This window comes from Exserohilum turcica (genome assembly GCF_000359705.1).
Source record: "Exserohilum turcica Et28A unplaced genomic scaffold SETTUscaffold_12, whole genome shotgun sequence".
Lineage (NCBI taxonomy): Eukaryota > Fungi > Ascomycota > Dothideomycetes > Pleosporales > Pleosporaceae > Exserohilum > Exserohilum turcicum.
In genome coordinates, this window is record NW_007359937.1 from 561,111 (window position 1) to 579,015 (window position 17,905).

Consider the following 17,905-nt stretch of genomic DNA (forward strand, 5'->3'; position numbering starts at 1 on the left):
AGATACTTGTAGGCCTAAAAACCCTACACGTCTTATATAGCCCTTCGGGCTGAAAAAGGACGTTAAACTAGAATAATAATAATAATAATACATTTCGCATTCCTGGCACGTAAATAAAAATAATAATAATAATAATAATAATAATAATAATAATAATCCATGACCGCGATACACACAGCTTAGTCTCTAAACGAAGAGGATCTAAACACCCACTTACCGTGCCATGGTTGCAAGCGTTGCACAACTTGAATCCACGCCCCCGATTTTTTTTTTCTCTCCTCCCATCTAATCGAGCTACACACCATCATCTACCCGAGGCCAGCATAAGGAGCGCGGCCCCGACCCAATGGGAAATTCCATCTGAAGCATAGATCCCACCGGGTAGTATCAAGATGCACGATACATGTCGGCATGTAGCCATGTGCGATGTGCGATGCCAATACTTGACTTCCCGGTTGTAGGATCCCGAGCCAATGGTCTCGGTGCCTTGCCCAAATCGAAGGCATATCGAAGCAATGCTAGAGTCGCGGGTAATGCCTTTGGCGGTTGTGCCCCTGGATATGCTGGCATGGGAGAGCCCACGTCGTCGAATCACAGAGTTGGGCGGCCGGGTTTGCTGTGTAACTGGAGATAAGGTGCATGACGGCGTCATTGAACCGGTGACATGGTCGAAGTCGTCACTACAAATTCTTCTTGGTGAAATAGAAATCCTCTGGGTTCATTCGGTTGTGCAAGGGGGCCATGGTTTGATGGTAGACGAAGGATTTTTGCTCGTGATGCTTGCCACACGGCGGCTATTTTGCACCGCAGACCAGGACTTGTGCTGGTGCGAGTACATGCGTCGCTGTGTCACCACGTCGATTGCATCTGTCGGACATACCAAGTCACTCTCCGGTCCTTGCGGATCAATTCATGTACATCAGCATGACATGCGTCGTCACCATAATAAACGCATCACACGACAATGGTCAGTGTGCAGAGGGTTGCTTTCCCCAGATGCGAAGCCGTACCGTCAGCTGGGCCAATCAATGCGTGTTTTTCTTTTCAATGTATTTTTCCAGTCGGCGGACTCAGTTTCTAATAAACCTTACTCATGCAAAGCTAGTTTTTTGTGTTTCAGTCACGGCCGCCCAATTCAGTTGCGGCATGGCAACGCTATTCTTACTGAGCGCATTATTACCCGGGACACGGCGGTTGACCAGTTCGGATACGCTAGGCGCGACAAGACGGCTCGCGTCCAGGACTCAGACAGCAACCTAGTCCGTTTTGGGCGTAGCGGATACGACTCAAGCGTCACGTCGAGGTTGCGAGGTAATACAATGGGTCAGGCAAATGTTAGTGCAAAATGAAGACTCGAAAAATGACGCCAAACTCGCGCAGGGGGGCGTGGGATTGCCCCGGCTGGATGCCGTGTACCGGTACCCGCCAGGAGCCTCTGCTCTCCCTTCGTCCAAACACCATCGGGCCGGTGCTCAGCGGAACAACAATCGCAGCCTTGCCATGTGCATCCTGAGCTCGGCTTGCAGACACAACAGTCGGTCTTGCATGTCGAGCGAGGGGTTCTGGCGCGGATCCAGGCGCGCGCACGCCAAGTCAGTAAATCGGCCGGCCGTCGCTAAGCAACGGTTTGGGCCAAACGCCCAAATTAAGGTCTGGCGGACTAAGGGACGATCCCTTTAGCCGCAACGAGGCATTTCCAATCGGAAGGATCGGGGCGCTAAAGTTATGCTGCCTGGCTCTGCGCTGGATCGACTGCTGTTGGGAAAATCCTCGTGGGGGAGAGGGGCGCGGAGGAGCTCGACGATGCGGAGCAAACCTCCGTCGACTCGTGTGCGAACGAGCGTTTGGACTGATGCGCCATGCGAGATGGATATCGCGATGCACTTTGCCATGTCAATACATTGTGCATCGTGCCCATGCCGTTGTGGGCACATGCAACGACTCCTTTGACCAACGTCCCGTTCCGCGGTCCTTTGTAGCGGGACGGGACACGAATCCAGCGAACCATGTTGTTCAAGATGCTCATGTTGAATCCCACGCCTACCGATATGCCACTTGGTCGCATCATCGATATTCGCCGTTGTGCTCGGCCCGCGCGTGTCATTTTGGACGGCCCGTTGACGAGATCGACTTGACATGTATCAGGATAATGTGTGTGTGTGTGTGTGTGTGTGTGTGTGTGTGTGAGTGTGTATGTTGAGAAATTGCCGAGTGACCAAAGCACGCTGTGATGCTCCGTGCCTATACGGTGTAGTCCAAAGCAAGCATGCAGCCTCGTGTCGCGGTCCCATAGACTGTACGGGCCAGCTGTGGACATGTCGTGTGGAGATATCCTGCGGCTTGCAGTGTCCAGGCGAATGAATCCAAGTACGTCGCCGAGGTTGCTTCGGACATCCGAACCAAGAAGACCCTGACAACTATCAAAGCCATTGTGCCATTCGTCCGTCCGCACGACCCACGATCAGGTCGATTTGCAGCATCTATCTGTGCCACACCTTGCGATTGTCGGGTACGACCATGCGTTCGGGTTAACCGTGATGGGACCTCGAGCGCCACATGCTCAGCACCTTGGCTGTGACTCTGACTCTTCTCACATTGCTCCGTCTCAGCAGCTTGGCAGATCAAACTCAAGACGTTGTCGTATAGTATGCTGCCACGCGAGTACCATGCCTTGACCATTCCAACAGACAGAGCTTCACTGATCCGAGTGGCCATGGACGTCGGCTAGAGATGAGGCGTTTGCATGATGTCAACGAGGCTTGCAAAAGATACACTGCTTCGGCAACGGGCCCGTTCCCAGTGGTTGACGCTCGCATTCTGCATCCGTGGCTACCGAGGACAGTAGGTGTATTCCGCAAGCCATTTGTGCTATCTGGCAGCTTGCAGACAGAAGCAACGACGGGACTAGAAGCTGAATACCGTCACTGACGACATGCATATACATGCCTTACCGTGCACGTTCGCCACGCTGTACTGCAGCTGCTGTACGCCCCATGCACGTGCAAAAGACCTGGAACACTGGCCGTGACAATGATAGAGGGGTAGGCTGTGGAGAAGAAAAAGTCACTTGCGCTGGCGGCAGTGTCTTGGGCGCCGTTTGCAGCACGCAGCTAAACGAGAGAGACTGGACGGGCACGCGGGACCCATGTCGTAGTGGCAGCCAGCACTCTCATGCCGATTGGACTGACTCATCTCGACAGCATCATGGCGACCTGTAGGCCAGTTGGACTGGTTCGCTTTGTTGGACGTCAGATTTGCCATCATCACATGCTCCGTACTTCCAAAGTGTTGGGAAATCTTGGCTAAATGCATGTTGATAAGGTAGCGACACGGCTACTAAATGCCCAAGGCCTGACCCTGACGCCAGAGGATGCGTTGGTGGAAAAAGAATATCATGACTTCAAGAGCCGTGGAGCAGTATCACTGACATCTTATTCCAGAAAGAGCAAGACTTCAGGGGACAAGCCGCTTGGACGCAACAAGCTAGGTCCTCGGGGAAGGGTGGCACACGCAGGTGCATCCCAATTTGGGGGCATACAGGAATGCGGAGACTAAAGAGAGTGGCGGCCAAAAACGAAAAACTGGGAAGAAGAAGCAGAAGCAGAAGAAAAAAACAAAGGCGAATGCAGAAAGGGGGCAGGGGCCGTGGCCATGGCGATGCATGTATGCAGACATGGGCAAATGCAGATGCGAGTTTGAGCAAATGGCAGTGCCCCAGCACATGCAGGCGGCGACGAGGTATTAAACGTACCCAGTTATTTTTCTGGAGGGACGAGGGGACGAGGTAAGGATCGAATGAAACATGTATCGGGACGAACCATTTCAGGGTTCTCGTGATCGTACACTGGCACTGGGCCTAACAAAGTTTGATGTCTGGCGCTTGGCGGCAAGGCAGACTGTGGCGCGCCCCTCGGCCTGGTCGCCGTCTTGGATGCCTGTGTTTCGAGCACGCCGACGGTAAAACACTGCCTGTATGCTGGTCTGCTATTCTGGGCCTGGCGTGTGAGGTTTCCCCAGCATGGCGTACTGTCGGGAGCTGTCAGTCACAGGCGAGGCGAGGCGAGGCGAGGCGGTGCTCTGTTGGCAACGAGCACGAGTGTGGCTGGGCGCTGGCACGTGAGGAGTTTGTAGTGCCAGTGGCAATGATAGTAGCCGTGATAGTAGTAGTCGTAGTAGTGGTGGTAGTAGTAATGGCGGTGGTGGTGGGGGTCAGATGTGATCATGGCGGGCGGCGGGGCGGTGGCTCGTGGCAGAAAGCGCGCCGATCATAGTCCAATATGCTTATTCGGTTCTCCGCTCTCCGTAATTGAACGTCACCTCGTAATCACAAACACGCCCTTTTACCAGCACCGTCGACGGCACCGTGCCAGCCTGCCCAGCTCTACGGCGCTCGGTTTCTGACGTCCCCATCTGTTGGGATGTGTGACAATAAACGCTCCACCAGCACGCGCTGCCTTGTACGCTGCTGCCTCTCGTCCCTACACCAGCCGTCCAAGCTCGCGACCATGTACGGCCTGGTTTCGCCAAAAGGCCCCATGGTAACAAGCGAGCCAACGCCCGGATCTTCCGTGAGGCGTCCCTGGAGATAGCGTAGGCATTCTGGACAGCACCACTGCTGCCCCCTCGTCCCCACCCCCTTGTAAGCTCCGATTGCCGCTTGTGGCGCCGGTAATGGGGAGGCCGTAAACTGGGCGTGGGCTGACTGCGATAACCACAGGAACAAGAAGCCAGGGCCGTCTCCCCAGCCGCCAAGGGTAAATTGGGGTAAACCTTCTCGAGGCCGTATATACGAGCATTGTAACGGCGTGCTTGCCGTGGCTGTTGGCGTCGACGCATGGGCGCCACAGATGGCCTCACATCAACCATGCGCCCAAGCAATGTTTGCTTTGCTTGTGCTTGTTTCCAGCCCAGCCCAATGCGGGCGTCCCGGTGAGCTGGCGCTTTGATGATCACTAGGAGACGCCGAGCATCAGGCCTTCCGAGACGTAGGCTATGCCTCATGCTTGCCCTCGCTAGCCACTGCCACCATGCTCACCCACCCCAGGAGCCCGAGCGGGGGCTCCAGAAGCTTGGTCAACGCCAACAACGCTGTGGCATCATACTACTCGATACGTGGCAAAGGGAACGCTGACTGAGACCCGGCCGCGGTGGCCATAGTTGACCGGATGGGCTGGTAGGCCTGGCCGTGACTCGCCAACCTGATGTTTTGCCTCACAGTACAGGCTGGAACACTTCGGGTCAACAGCTTGTCGTACCAAAGGACGCAGCACCCACGGGCTTCTGTTACCGAACTGCCACGAGGGTCTTGGTTTGCACAGAGGTCCTGCACCGCATGCCTGTACATGCTGCCAGTCTTCCCCATGCGGACAGGGTTCACGCCAAACAGCTCCAGCGTGCAGACTCGACCGCAATCAATTCTTCCTGACTGCATAGATCTAAGCCCAAACGCGCTTGGAAGATGCTGTAATTGATAGCAAAACACACGGACGCGACGTCTATCCACCCCGGCTTATGGGAGGGGATCCGAGCCACTAGGCCCGAAGTTGAGACAGCGCCTTCGCTTTCCAGGTCCCCACGTCTCATGTTTCCTATCACCCGCAACGCATTGGCTGCATTTCTCAGCCGCTGGGCTCCACGTCTAGCGCGCCATCTATCAATAGGCATAGGAGCTTACTCGGACACACAGCCGGCATCTGCACGCCATCAACCCTCGCAATCATGGCTGGACTATCCAGGAAGGGAAGTGGTCCGCGGTCCACACTTGAGCTCACGTCAATATGCCTCTGCAGTACACTCGCTCCGCAATACATGGATTGTAACAGATCCGGCACGCACTGTGCTTGTCATCGCGCGATCCACGCCCTGACCACCTTCTTGACATCTCACGCCTATCATTGCCGCCTGGACGCATACATATACCAGCACCTCCAAGCCCTAAACTTTTCATTATCCCATCATTCCCACTCCAGTCCCTTGGGCCATTACCCTTGCATTCAAGTGCCTAAGTAATACGACTTTGGAGTCCCATCTTTCCATTCTCCTTTGACGACCCTTGCTCCAAGCTTTCGGAAGCCTAACCCTCCTCCTCTAAATCACACCCTTCCCTGAGGTCGCCCTACCTCAGTTGGCATTGACTTCTTGCATACTTTCACCTTTTTTCTTCTTCTAATCTTTCCAATATACCCTTGCCAAAATGAACACCCTCATTTTCGGAGACCAAACCGCCGACCAGTACCCGCTCCTGCGGAAGGCTTGCACCTGGAAGAACAATGCTACCCTTACCACCTTCCTCGACAGGGTCAGCGTTGTGATTCGCGAAGAGGTGCAGAAGCTGCCACGAACACAGCGAGACCAAATCCCCAACTTCCTGACAACATGGGACCTTGTGGAAGCATACTACGCTAAGGGACTGAAGATCCCTGAGATTGAGAGTTGTGTGGTTACCATTGCGCAATTGGCGCACTACATTGGGTACGTCCCCTTTTTCACGTGCTTCGCCCTCCGTCCTGCTAACGGTTCAGGTACTTTTCCGAGAACCCCACAGAGCTGCCAAACCCGTCAAACACACGGGTTGTCGGTCTTTGCACCGGTCTTCTTGCTGGCTCTGTTGTTGCATCTGCGCGATCCATCAGCGAGCTCCTGCCACTAGCGACAGAAGCTGTCCGCGTCGCTTTCCGCGCAGGCACCTGCGTCGGCGCAGCCAAGGAGGCACTTGAGCAGGCTTCTGCCTCCAAGGAGACATGGTCTACCATCGTCACCAGCATCTCTGAGAGTGCCGCTCGGGATGCCATCACTGCCTTCCACGAGGAGCAGCAGATGCCTACCCTTGCTCATGCATACATCAGCGCTGTGAGCACCATGGCTCTCACCATCAGCGGACCCCCATCGACCACCAAGCGTCTGCTCCAGAGCGACGCTTTCAAGAACTGCGCTCGTGTCCCTATCCCCGTCTACGCCCCTTACCACGCCGCTCACCTGTACACCGACGCCGATATCGACCAGATTCTCGACAAGGATGCTATCAGGCACCTGCAGCAATTCCGCCCTCTTGCCCTCGTGCACTCCGCCTCTACCGGACAATGCCACACTGCTACCAACACTTTGGACTTGGTTCGAACGGCCCTAGCTGAGATGCTTGTTGAGCCCGTTCGATGGGACAACCTTCTTTCTGAGATTGTCTCCCAGGTCACTGCTGCATCCAGCGCCGAGTGCTCTGTGTCCGCATTCGGAGTCACCTCCATTACCAACAGCCTTGCTTCTGCTCTGAAGAACGGAGGCCAGGCTGCCATCACTGTTCGCGACCATTCTGCCTGGGTGCCCACCGATCATGGCAGCCGTGGCCGCACCCAGAACGACAAGATTGCCATTGTTGGTATGTCTGGTCGCTTCCCCGGTGCTGCCAGCCCTGAGGCTCTTTGGGACCTTCTCGAGCGAGGCTTGGACGTCCACCGTGAAGTCCCCGCAGACCGCTTCGATGCAAAGGCCCACTGCGACCCCTCTGGCAAGGGAAAGAACAAGTCCCACACTCCTTACGGTTGCTTCATCGACGAGCCTGGTCTATTCGATCCTCGCTTCTTCAACATGTCCCCACGTGAGGCTGCCCAGACCGATCCTATGGGTCGTCTGGCCCTCACCACTGCTTACGAGGCGCTGGAAATGTCTGGATACGTCCCTAACCGTACTCCCTCGACTAAGCTTGAGCGAATTGGAACCTTCTACGGCCAGACTTCGGACGATTGGCGTGAGATCAATGCTGCTGAGAACATCGACACCTACTTCATCACGGGTGGTGTGCGAGCCTTCGCACCAGGCCGCATTAACTACTACTTTAAGTTCTCTGGTCCATCGTACAGCGTGGACACTGCTTGCTCTTCTTCGCTTGCTGCCATTCAACTTGCCTGCACTTCGCTCTGGGCCGGTGACTGTGACACTGCCTGCGCCGGTGGCCTGAATGTCCTGACCAACCCGGATATTTTCTCTGGTCTCAGCAAGGGTCAGTTCTTGTCCAAGACGGGAAGCTGCAAGACGTACGACAACGATGCCGATGGTTATTGCCGTGGTGACGGTTGCGGTTCAGTCGTTCTGAAGCGCTACGAGGACGCCATTGCTGACAAGGACAACATCCTCGGCTGCATTCTCGGTGCTGCCACCAACCACAGTGCCGAGGCCGTGTCCATCACCCACCCGCACGCTGGTGCCCAAGAATACCTTTACAACAAGGTTCTGTCCAACGCCGGTATTGATGCCCACGAGATCAGCTACGTTGAGATGCACGGTACTGGTACTCAAGCCGGTGATGGTATCGAGATGACATCTGTCACCAATGCCTTTGCTCCTCGTCACCGCCAGCGTACTCCCGAGCAGACTCTCCACTTGGGAGCTATCAAGGCCAACATCGGCCACGGTGAAGCCGCTTCTGGTATCAACTCCCTCGTCAAGGTGTTGATGATGATGAAGAAGAACGCCATCCCTGCCAACGTTGGTATCAAGGGTGTGATGAACAAGACATTCCCCAAGGATCTTGCTCAGCGCAACGTTCACATCGAGACCACCCAGGTTCCTTGGCCCCGCAAAGGTGCAGAGAAGCGCAAGATCTTCCTGAACAACTTCTCTGCTGCTGGTGGTAACACTGCCATTGTCATGGAGGACGGTCCTCTCCGTGAGGCCCCCAAGGGCGTCGACCCTCGCACCATGCACATGGTCAGTGTCAGCGCCAGGTCTATTGCCTCTCTCAAGAAGAACATCAACAACTTGATGAAATTCATTGATGAGAACGCAGACGTCACCCTGCCCAGCTTCGCGTACACGACCACCGCTCGTCGCATCCAGCACAACTACCGTGTTGCCTTCTGTGTCTCCGAGATGTCCAAGGTCAAGGATGGTCTCCAGGCTCAGCTCAAGGACACCTACAGCCCGTTGCCCATGGTCCCGACCAACACTGCCTTCACCTTCACCGGCCAGGGCTCGCAGTACACCGGTCTCGGCCAGAAGCTGTACGAGGACCTTGCGACTTTCAAGGCTGATATTGATCAGCTCGACAAGCTCGCTCGTATGCACTCTCTGCCTTCCATTCTGCCCCTTCTGACTGGAACGGATGTCACAACTCTCTCGCCAGTTGTTGTTCAGCTCGGCATGGCGTGCATCCAAGTTGCGCTCGCTCGCATGTGGAGCTCTTGGGGTGTTCGCCCCATCGCTGTCATTGGCCACAGCCTTGGTGAGTACGCCGCTCTTCACGTCGCTGGCGTCATCTCCGCCAGCGACATGGTGCTCCTGGTCGGTCGCCGCGCTCAGCTTCTTGAGCAAGAATGCACTGCCAACACCCACGGCATGCTTGCTGTTAAGGGCAGCGTTGAGACTATCAAGGCAGCTCTGGGCAACAAGATGACCGAGATTGCATGCATCAACGGTCCTGAGGAAACTGTCCTCTGCGGTACTGTCGATGTTGTCAGCTCCACGAGCGAGGAACTTACTTCCAAGGGCTTCAAGTCTACCAAGCTCAATGTTCCCTTCGCCTTCCACTCTGCGCAGGTCGAGCCTATCCTGGAGAAGTTCAAGGCTGTCGCTTCCTCTGTCTCCTTCAACAAGCCTCTTGTGCCCATCATGTCGCCTCTGAACGGCGACATCATTGTCGAGGCTGGTATCATTGGCCCAGACTACCTTGCTCGCCACGCCCGCGACACTGTCAACTTCAACAGTGCCCTTGCCACTGGACAGGAGCAGAAGCTCTTCGATGCAAAGACCGCTTGGCTCGAGGTGGGCGCTCACCCCGTGTGCAGCGGAATGGTCAAGTCTACCCTTGGTGGATCGCCTGTCGCAGCTGGATCTCTCCGCCGCAACGAGGACCCCTGGAAGACTCTTTCCAACACCATCACCACCCTGTACCTCGCTGGTGTCTACATTGACTTTAACGAGTACCACAGGCTGTTCAACGATGCCCACGAGATGTATACTCTGCCAACCTACGCCTTCGACTCCAAGAAGTACTGGTTGGACTACCACAACAACTGGACTCTTACCAAGGGCGAAGTCCTTCAGGCTCCTGCTGTCAAGGCTATCGAGGCAGCACCTGTTGAAGAGGCTCCCTCCAAGTTGTCCACTACTTCTTGCCACAAGATTGTGCGCGAGGACCTCCATGCCAACTCCGGTACTGTTGTTGTCCAGTCTGATCTTTCCGACCCCAAGTTGAAGGCCACCATCACCGGTCACCAAGTCAACGGTACTCCTCTCACTCCCTCTTCGCTCTACGCCGACCAGGCCATGACTGTTGCGGACTACCTGTACCAGCAGCTTCGTCCAGGTACTGAGACACCTGGTCTTAACGTGTGCGCCATGGAGGTCACCAAGACTCTCATTCCCCAGTACCCACCTCCTGCTGGCGGCCAGCACCTGCAGATTGAGGGTAACGCCGACCTTGAGACCAACCAGGTTAAGATCACCTTCCGCACTGTCACGGCTGATGGCTCCAAGGTCCTTGCCGAGCACGCTGTTGGTCTCGTCAAGTATGAAGATGTCAACGCCTGGAAGGAGGAGTGGGGCCGCATCCAGTACATGGTTCAGTCTCAGGTTGACCTCCTGAAACAGAAGCTTGAGACTGGTGCCGCTCACAAGGTGCTTCGTGGCATGGCCTACAAGCTCTTCAAGGCTCTCGTTACCTACGCCGACAACTACCGCGGTATGGAGGAGGTCATCCTCGATGGCAAGCAGACTGAGGCTACTGCTCAAGTCCAGTTTCAGACCACTGCTGCCGACGGAGAGTTCCTTTGCTCGCCTTACTGGATCGACTCTCTTGCTCATCTTTCGGGCTTCATTGTCAACGCTTCCGACCACCTTGACTCTGAGAACTCGGTCTACATCTCTCACGGATGGGGATCAATCAAGATTGCCGGCAAGCTTTCGCCCGAGAAGAAGTACCGCTCGTATGTTCGCATGCAACCTGCTCCAGGTAACGTCTCCGTCGGTGATGTCTACATCATGGAGGGCACTGAGATCATTGGTATGGTCATGGGTCTCAAGTTCCAGAACATTCCTCGCCGTGCGCTCAACATCATGATGCCTCCCGCTGGCAAGGCTACTGCTGTCTCTGCTCCCAAGGCTACTGCTAAACCCGCTCCCAAGGCTCTCCCCGCTGTTGCTCCTATCAAGACTCAGGTGGTCCCTGTCAAGGCAGCCAAGCCCACCAAGGCTCCCAAGGCCGTCAAGGCTGCTAAGCCTGCTGCCCCTGCTGGTGTCACTTCCAAGGTCATGAACATCGTTGCCCAGGAGATTTACGTAGACATGTCCGAGCTCGTCGACGAGGCTGCTTTCGAGAACCTCGGGGTCGATTCGCTCTTGTCTCTTACAATTTCGGCGCGGTTTCGTGAAGAACTCGACATGGACATCCCCTCGACCCTATTCACCGACTGCTCTACTGTCGGCGAGCTCAAGAAGCACTTCTCTCAGTTCGATGGCGCTACCGTTATCGAGGACGATTCTTCCGTTGCGTCTGACGAGCCTTCCGACCCTTCCACTCCTTTTGAGGCACCTGCAGGAGAGAGTGACAGCACCCCTGCCAGCTCCACCGGTAGTGACGATGGTCACGATGACATCAAGCCCTCCGGTGTTTCCGAGGGCGGTGCCAGCCTCGCCCGTAAGCTTGTTGCTGAGGAAATGGGTGTAGATGTCTCTGAGATCACCGACGACCTTGACCTCACCGACATTGGCATGGACTCTTTGATGAGTCTTACCATTCTCGGTTCCATGCGTGAGGCTACTGGTCGCGATCTTCCTGCTGACTTCCTCACTGTCAACGTCACTATCAAGGACATCGAGACCGCCCTTGGCATGCGCCCACAGCCCAAGGCTGTGAAGCCAGCGTCCAAGGCTGCCGCCAAGTCCCCTCAGCTCTCTGAAGTCAACAAGAAGCTTGCTTCACTCCCGGATGTGTCTAACCTGCCACCCGCTTCCTCAGTCCTGCTCCAGGGTAACCCCAAGACTGCTACCAAGAAGTTCTTTCTCGTTCCCGACGGCTCTGGTAGCGCCACCAGCTACATCTCCATCCCCAACATCTCTCCTGACATGGCTGTCTATGGACTCAACTGTCCGTTTATGAAGTGCCCTGAGAAGTGGACTTGTGGTGTTGAGGGTGTCTCCCGTCTCTACCTGAACGAGATTAAGCGTCGTCAACCTCAAGGCCCGTACATCATTGGTGGATGGTCTGCCGGTGGTGTCATGGCCTACGAAGTCGCTCAGCAGTTCGTCAACGCCGGTGAAAAGGTCGAGTCTCTTGTTCTCATTGATGCTCCCTGCCCCGTCGCTCTTGATCCCCTGCCTGCTCGTCTCCACATCTTCTTCGATCAGATTGGCCTCCTCGGTACCGGTAAGCCCGGTGGTACTCCCTCCTGGCTCCTTCCTCACTTCGCCTCCGCAATCCAGAACCTTAAGGACTACGACCCAGCGCCTATGGACCCCAAGTCCGCCCCTCCTGTCCTTGCTATCTGGTGCACTGACGGCGTCTGCCCCAACCCTGAGGACCCCCGCCCCCCGCCAGGTGAGGGAGAGGACCCAGCTCCCATGAAGTGGCTGCTCAACAACCGTACCGACTTCTCAGACAACGGCTGGGCTCAGCTCCTCCCCAAGGAGAACTTTCAGTACGCTGTCATGGGCGGCAACCACTTCACCATGATGAAGGGAGATCACGTAAGTCATTGCTCCAGTCCCATCTATGATACAGAACGCTAACATAGCTCTTAGGGTGTTACTCTTGGAAAGCTCATCCAGCAAGGACTCAAGCTATAAACTTCTTGAACCTTTCACCTATAGATTGTAGCACTTAATATTGCATGCATCTCTCCACGTTCAAGTGTTGAATACTGAGATGTCGGCGTTGGAATCTTGTTCGCTTCTTTTTGTCTGTATGGCATTTGACATATATCTCCCGGCACCGGTGTCCGGGATACGACAACTTTTGGTAGGGATGGAAATGGATGGGCGGCGTTGGGGTTCGAAATTTTTCGCTTTTAGTTTCGACATTCGCACACGACTTTATCTGGCTTGTCTTTTGCTTCTGTTTACGTACCGTCACGATTATTCGTTATGTACTTAATGTTTTGGCTTCCGCAATGCAAGGGTAACTTCATAATTTCTGTTCTTCTGACGCTGTGACTTGTATCATTACTGTCTCCTTAACCTTTCAACCTCAATCTGCCATTGATTGTCCGGTCTACCATTACACGGCAAAATTTCCAGCTGCACGCTTCTTCGCCCTCCAATAGTTGGGACAACAACCTTGTACTGGCTCCGATATCTAGTCACTGTTACAACTTGACTATTTTACCTCCTGGTTCTTCAGGTGGGTTTCACTTATCATGGTATGTAGTACAGGACCCCCACGTCTTCATCTAGGATACTAATTGCAAAGAATCCAGAACACTTCCACACATGAACCGCACCACCCCATAGCTATCAAATCCCTGTACCTACATACATGATCGTGCTAATGCCAAGGCTATAACAACGACAATAACAACATCAATCCCAGTACAATATACGATGCTGCCGGCCGCCCAGAGAACCCATGTCCGCCAGGCTTTCTCGAAGAAATGCTCGTTTCTACAGCCAAAATAGCTATTTACCCACGCGCTCATCGCAAAGGCGGTACCCGCGCTGCAGGTACAGCGAGCCTGATAGCCCACGGATAAATACGCTGCATATTCGATCTTGCGCGTGCCGCCCGGGTAATTGTACAATTGTATACTGGTGGGGGGTCTTTTTTTTGCAAGTCTGCCCTGTTTTTGGTCTTGCTCATCACCACTACCGGCACGACGATACGGCTGATAGAGCAAGTCCAGTCGTACGGATATGCAAGATTAAATTAAAGAAGTCTGATCGGAGCATAGACATGGCCTTGCCTCCGTCCCGCGGACACATTTGTTCCACGCGATATGTACGGTATACATGCAGCGCCGGACCGGCGGGACTTCCGTTGTACGGGTTCATGGCGTCGTTGTCCGGGTTTTCGAGAGTACCGGTAGTAGTGTTGGATATGCAACTAAGCTCACCCATGTGCAATGCAAAGCGCGTTTTTTTTCTGGGGCCTGCTACTGTCTGGGATATTCATGTGTATGTATGGGACTGGGTGGTAGGGCTGGGCATGCGGTGGTGCGCCAAGTACAGCCATGTAGGGATGGGGTATGTGCGTATCAATCTAAATTCGCAGAAGATGCCAAAGTGGATCTTTGTGCTTTTTTTGCTATCTTTGCTGCTCGTGGGTTCGGCCCGGATCGACATGGTCTGTGTCAGTGAATTGCAGTTCTGCTGCTGCTGGTGCTGCTGCCCGGAAGATCGTGATCGGGTTCTTGGATCCGGGTGATTGGCACTGCAATGGAATGACTCTTGCAACATGGCATTCTGCATTGTTCCATGTTGGGTACTTCGGTTGGCTAATCATACGTCTATCATGGTGTGTATATAAGGTTTCACAGCGTGTCCTTCAGCGTCGCTTCGAAGCCAGCTGAGGTAGTCTTCAGCTGCCGAGACGAGCAATTTGTGCGGGTGTTTGTTGGCAATCTCAACAGCTCGCGTCTCTGGATGTGAGCGTACCGCAGTATCTACACGTAAGAGCAATCAGCCTTGCCGGGGCTCGTTCAGGCAAAACACCTTGCAATTGCCGTTAACATTCCATTGTGCGTTCGCCACCAACAGAAGACCCAGGAATGAAACGCAAAGTGCTTCTAGTCGGTCGTACATTGCAGAACAGAGCTGAAGCACGTGACTTTGTCACATCGTCACTGAGCGTCTGTCCATGCAGTCATATCCAAGATGACGAATGTCCCACAACGCCAATCGAGCACCCTCTTGGACCGCATTATCCGAAGCGAACTCAACAAGCGCATGTCAGCTCAACGAGCATCTCCCTTCACCAATTATACTTGCTATGTCGCGAAGTACTGAAGATCAGCCCTGCGAAGCAGTTTGTCACGGGGCGGAGTTGCTGGGCATTGTCTCAGCGGCGCCTTGAGAGGGTCAATACCTCAATCCGTAGGGTACAAGGATGATCCACAGGGTCCGTTTGTTATCAGACCGTCCTTCGTATTTTGTTTTCAGCTCGGAAGCGAGCGCCCGCCACGTCATGCAGGTGCCACGACAGGCGAGACGCCTTACAGTACGACCATGTACTCAGCCATCCCACTGCAGTTATGATGCCTACCAGGAGCAATGAATCGCGAGTCGTTGTGTTGGGACTTTGTGGGAGCTGAGGAGGCGACTGTGCCGATCCGCATCAAAATACGCTTCTAGACATTCCGGGAACCAGAACGACAGCTGTTCTGCTAGTCGCTCAAATGGGGCGATCATCGTGTCGATCAATATCGAATTTCCCCTTCGGATTCAGACCGGTCGTCCGAAAAGGGAAGAGGGAAATACCAAGGCTGCTCTGTAATCATTCGCGACATGTGAGCTTAATGCAGGACGCATAATGCGGAATCATTGATGATAATGGTACGAGAGAAAAGCCTATCCATGCTATAGCATGAGAATGGGCTATTTCTGTCTGGAACACGACCTACCGATGAGAGTGCGTCGGGTGCATCCGCATGTGCTGTTGTTTTATTCTTGTCATGACGAACACAAGCTGAGCTAAACAGGGCACACGGGAGCTCTGCTGGCTAGCCTATTGGGCGAGTCCGAAAAAAGGCCGCCATGACACTGTGATGGGATCCAATGCGATGGCGAAAGGCATGGTCGGCGAGGATGTCGCCAGATGATATGCTCGGAGAATAGTGAGGAGGCCCGAACGTGCGTCGGTTGGCTCGTATACGGCGTTTGCTGAGGCTTTGCAGCACAGGCGGATGCAGCCGCTGATCGCACCCACGAGCAGAGAGCACTACTGACTCGTTCTTTTCAGATGATTAAGTTTGTGGCGTGTATTGATACACAGAGCCTTACGGGGCGGCCTTGGGTTTAATAACTCGATTACGATTGGATCGGTTCTGGATGTGGCTGACAGCGGCATACAAGTGCTTACATCTGGCCTGAAATATGCTGGCCTTGCAGCAGAGTATCCGATAATGGTTGACGCGAAGATCGGGGGCGCGGCTACTCTCTCCATAGGGCAGACGGCATGGACCCCCTATTCTGCTGGTGTAGACTACCTGTAATTAGCACATGTAGTATAGGGCAGGGTTTTCTGCGTTATCACTGTGCTGGGCGAGTACAGCCACATACGTGAAGGTCACAGTGGCGTCGACGGGAGTTGAGAGGGCCCAGAAATGCCGTCTTTTCCAGCGATCTCATCATCCATGCCGCGACGCAACAAGAAGAAGCATGCGAGAAAACTCGGTCGAATCACCGGAGAAAAAAGTCGTCATGTAATACTGATGCTATTGGTTTGAGACACCCCACCAAAAAGGGGGTAGCGTACCAGGCGCACGGCAGCGGTGGACATGCCGGATATTGCGTGGTGAGATGATGTAAAATTAGCTCAGACTGACTAAACGCACAGCAGGTTATCCCGCCGAGACAAGTAAGATGGGCGAGTAGAGGGAGGCTAGGGCGGGGCGGAGAGAGTGAATTGCACGCGGGGGTGGAGGACGAGCCACATGGCATTGGTGCCAAGAGCGGAGATGGCGGGGCAGTTTTTCCGAGGCGCGCAACAACCAACGCGCACCGCTCCAGTCTACAAGTCCGAGTCGCAATGGCGAGCGTAGCTAAAGCCGGGAGGTCAGTACCTGCAAAGAGCATCTGTGTCACCAGTCCATTTGAGAGAAGCTAACATGTCGCCAGCGAACCCGCAAGTACGTATGCCAGTCCCTCGCGATACCGTCCTCATCCTCTGACATGCAGCGACTCTTTCAGCAAACCCGCGGGGCATCCCCGTAGCTCCGTTTATCGACAGGGTGGAAGACTATGTGACGGACCGCTCCGAGGTGGAAACCACCATAAACAACTTCAAGGAGATGATCTCGTGCGTCGACTCTCTCGGCCTACACTCGACGACCCTTCTAACGCCCGAATTCCCAGAAAGTACCAGTTCATGCAGCAAAACACACAAAGACGAGCGGCAGGCCTCAAGGACAAGATCCCCGATATCCAAAAGACGCTCGAAACCGTCCGCTTCCTCAAGTCCCGAAAAGATGACGCAGAGCCTCTGGAAACAACCTTTGAGCTGAACGATACCCTGTATGCCAAAGCAGAGGTCCCGCCCACGGATGAAGTGTACCTCTGGCTCGGTGCCAACGTCATGCTTGCGTACCCCTTGCCAGAGGCTGAGGAGCTGCTGCAGTCAAAGTTGTCCACGGCAAAGCACAGTTTAAGCACTTGTGAGGAGGATCTGGATTTCCTCAGAGAGCAAATTACGGTATGTGATTTATAAACCCTGGATCTAATGGGGATTGTACGTGTTAATGGTATATAGACACTTGAAGTCGCATTCGCAAGAGTCTACAACTGGGATGTTGCGCAGCGGCGGAAGGAGAGGGAAGGAGGCGACTCAATAGAGGACAAGAAGCGTGGATCGCCGAATGGATAAGGACTAGGCCGAGCTGGGCTCTGTTAGATTTATTCTTGAGCCTGCGTGGACAAAGACTCATGGGGTTCACTGGCTACAAGCCCTTGTACAAAAGGCTAGAAACAATCTGAGAACGACGAAAAGAAGATACCTCATCATGTTTCTTTCATTAACCACACAAGAACAAGGCAATTTATTCAGTCAAAGTCTGTACGTGTAATAATGGCAGAGAGAAGGAAACCCATGCACACAGTGCATGTCTCTCCTCTCCAAACTCTATATATATTGACTGGTATGTACTCTTCAAAGACTATAAGGCACCCGGCCACCGATAAATCCTATAAAAGAAAAAAACATATTATACACCCGCCCTTGTAGAGACGTAGTCCTGCAGAACGTCTAGGATATATCAACTCAAACACT

General features: G+C 54.2%; 2 protein-coding genes across 2 annotated transcripts; both read left to right on the forward strand.

Annotated features, from left to right (window-relative positions):
* Window positions 1-5,955: 5,955 nt before the first annotated feature.
* On the forward strand, window positions 5,956-13,113 carry SETTUDRAFT_175651 (uncharacterized protein). The gene is made up of 3 exons (XM_008024423.1): window positions 5,956-6,471; window positions 6,522-12,675; window positions 12,730-13,113. The coding sequence occupies exons 1-3, from the start codon at window positions 6,194-6,196 to the stop codon at window positions 12,772-12,774; spliced, it is 6,477 nt and encodes a 2,158-aa protein (XP_008022614.1). The 5' UTR covers window positions 5,956-6,193; the 3' UTR covers window positions 12,775-13,113.
* Window positions 13,114-16,523: 3,410 nt separating this feature from the next.
* SETTUDRAFT_167479 (uncharacterized protein) lies at window positions 16,524-17,719 on the forward strand. The gene is made up of 5 exons (XM_008024424.1): window positions 16,524-16,695; window positions 16,759-16,769; window positions 16,831-16,939; window positions 16,996-17,332; window positions 17,390-17,719. The coding sequence occupies exons 1-5, from the start codon at window positions 16,670-16,672 to the stop codon at window positions 17,501-17,503; spliced, it is 597 nt and encodes a 198-aa protein (XP_008022615.1). The 5' UTR covers window positions 16,524-16,669; the 3' UTR covers window positions 17,504-17,719.
* Window positions 17,720-17,905: the final 186 nt, after the last annotated feature.

Bases quoted from the DNA above. Each gene is read 5' to 3' on its own strand.
- SETTUDRAFT_175651 (XM_008024423.1), top strand. From the start codon at position 6,194: ATGAACACCCTCATTTTCGGAGACCAAACCGCCGACCAGTACCCGCTC. The intron at 6,472-6,521 runs GTACGTCCCCTT...CTAACGGTTCAG, and splicing joins CAATTGGCGCACTACATTGG to GTACTTTTCCGAGAACCCCA. The intron at 12,676-12,729 runs GTAAGTCATTGC...CATAGCTCTTAG, and splicing joins CCATGATGAAGGGAGATCAC to GGTGTTACTCTTGGAAAGCT.
- SETTUDRAFT_167479 (XM_008024424.1), top strand. From the start codon at position 16,670: ATGGCGAGCGTAGCTAAAGCCGGGAG. The intron at 16,940-16,995 runs GTGCGTCGACTC...CCGAATTCCCAG, and splicing joins AACTTCAAGGAGATGATCTC to AAAGTACCAGTTCATGCAGC. The intron at 17,333-17,389 runs GTATGTGATTTA...AATGGTATATAG, and splicing joins TCCTCAGAGAGCAAATTACG to ACACTTGAAGTCGCATTCGC.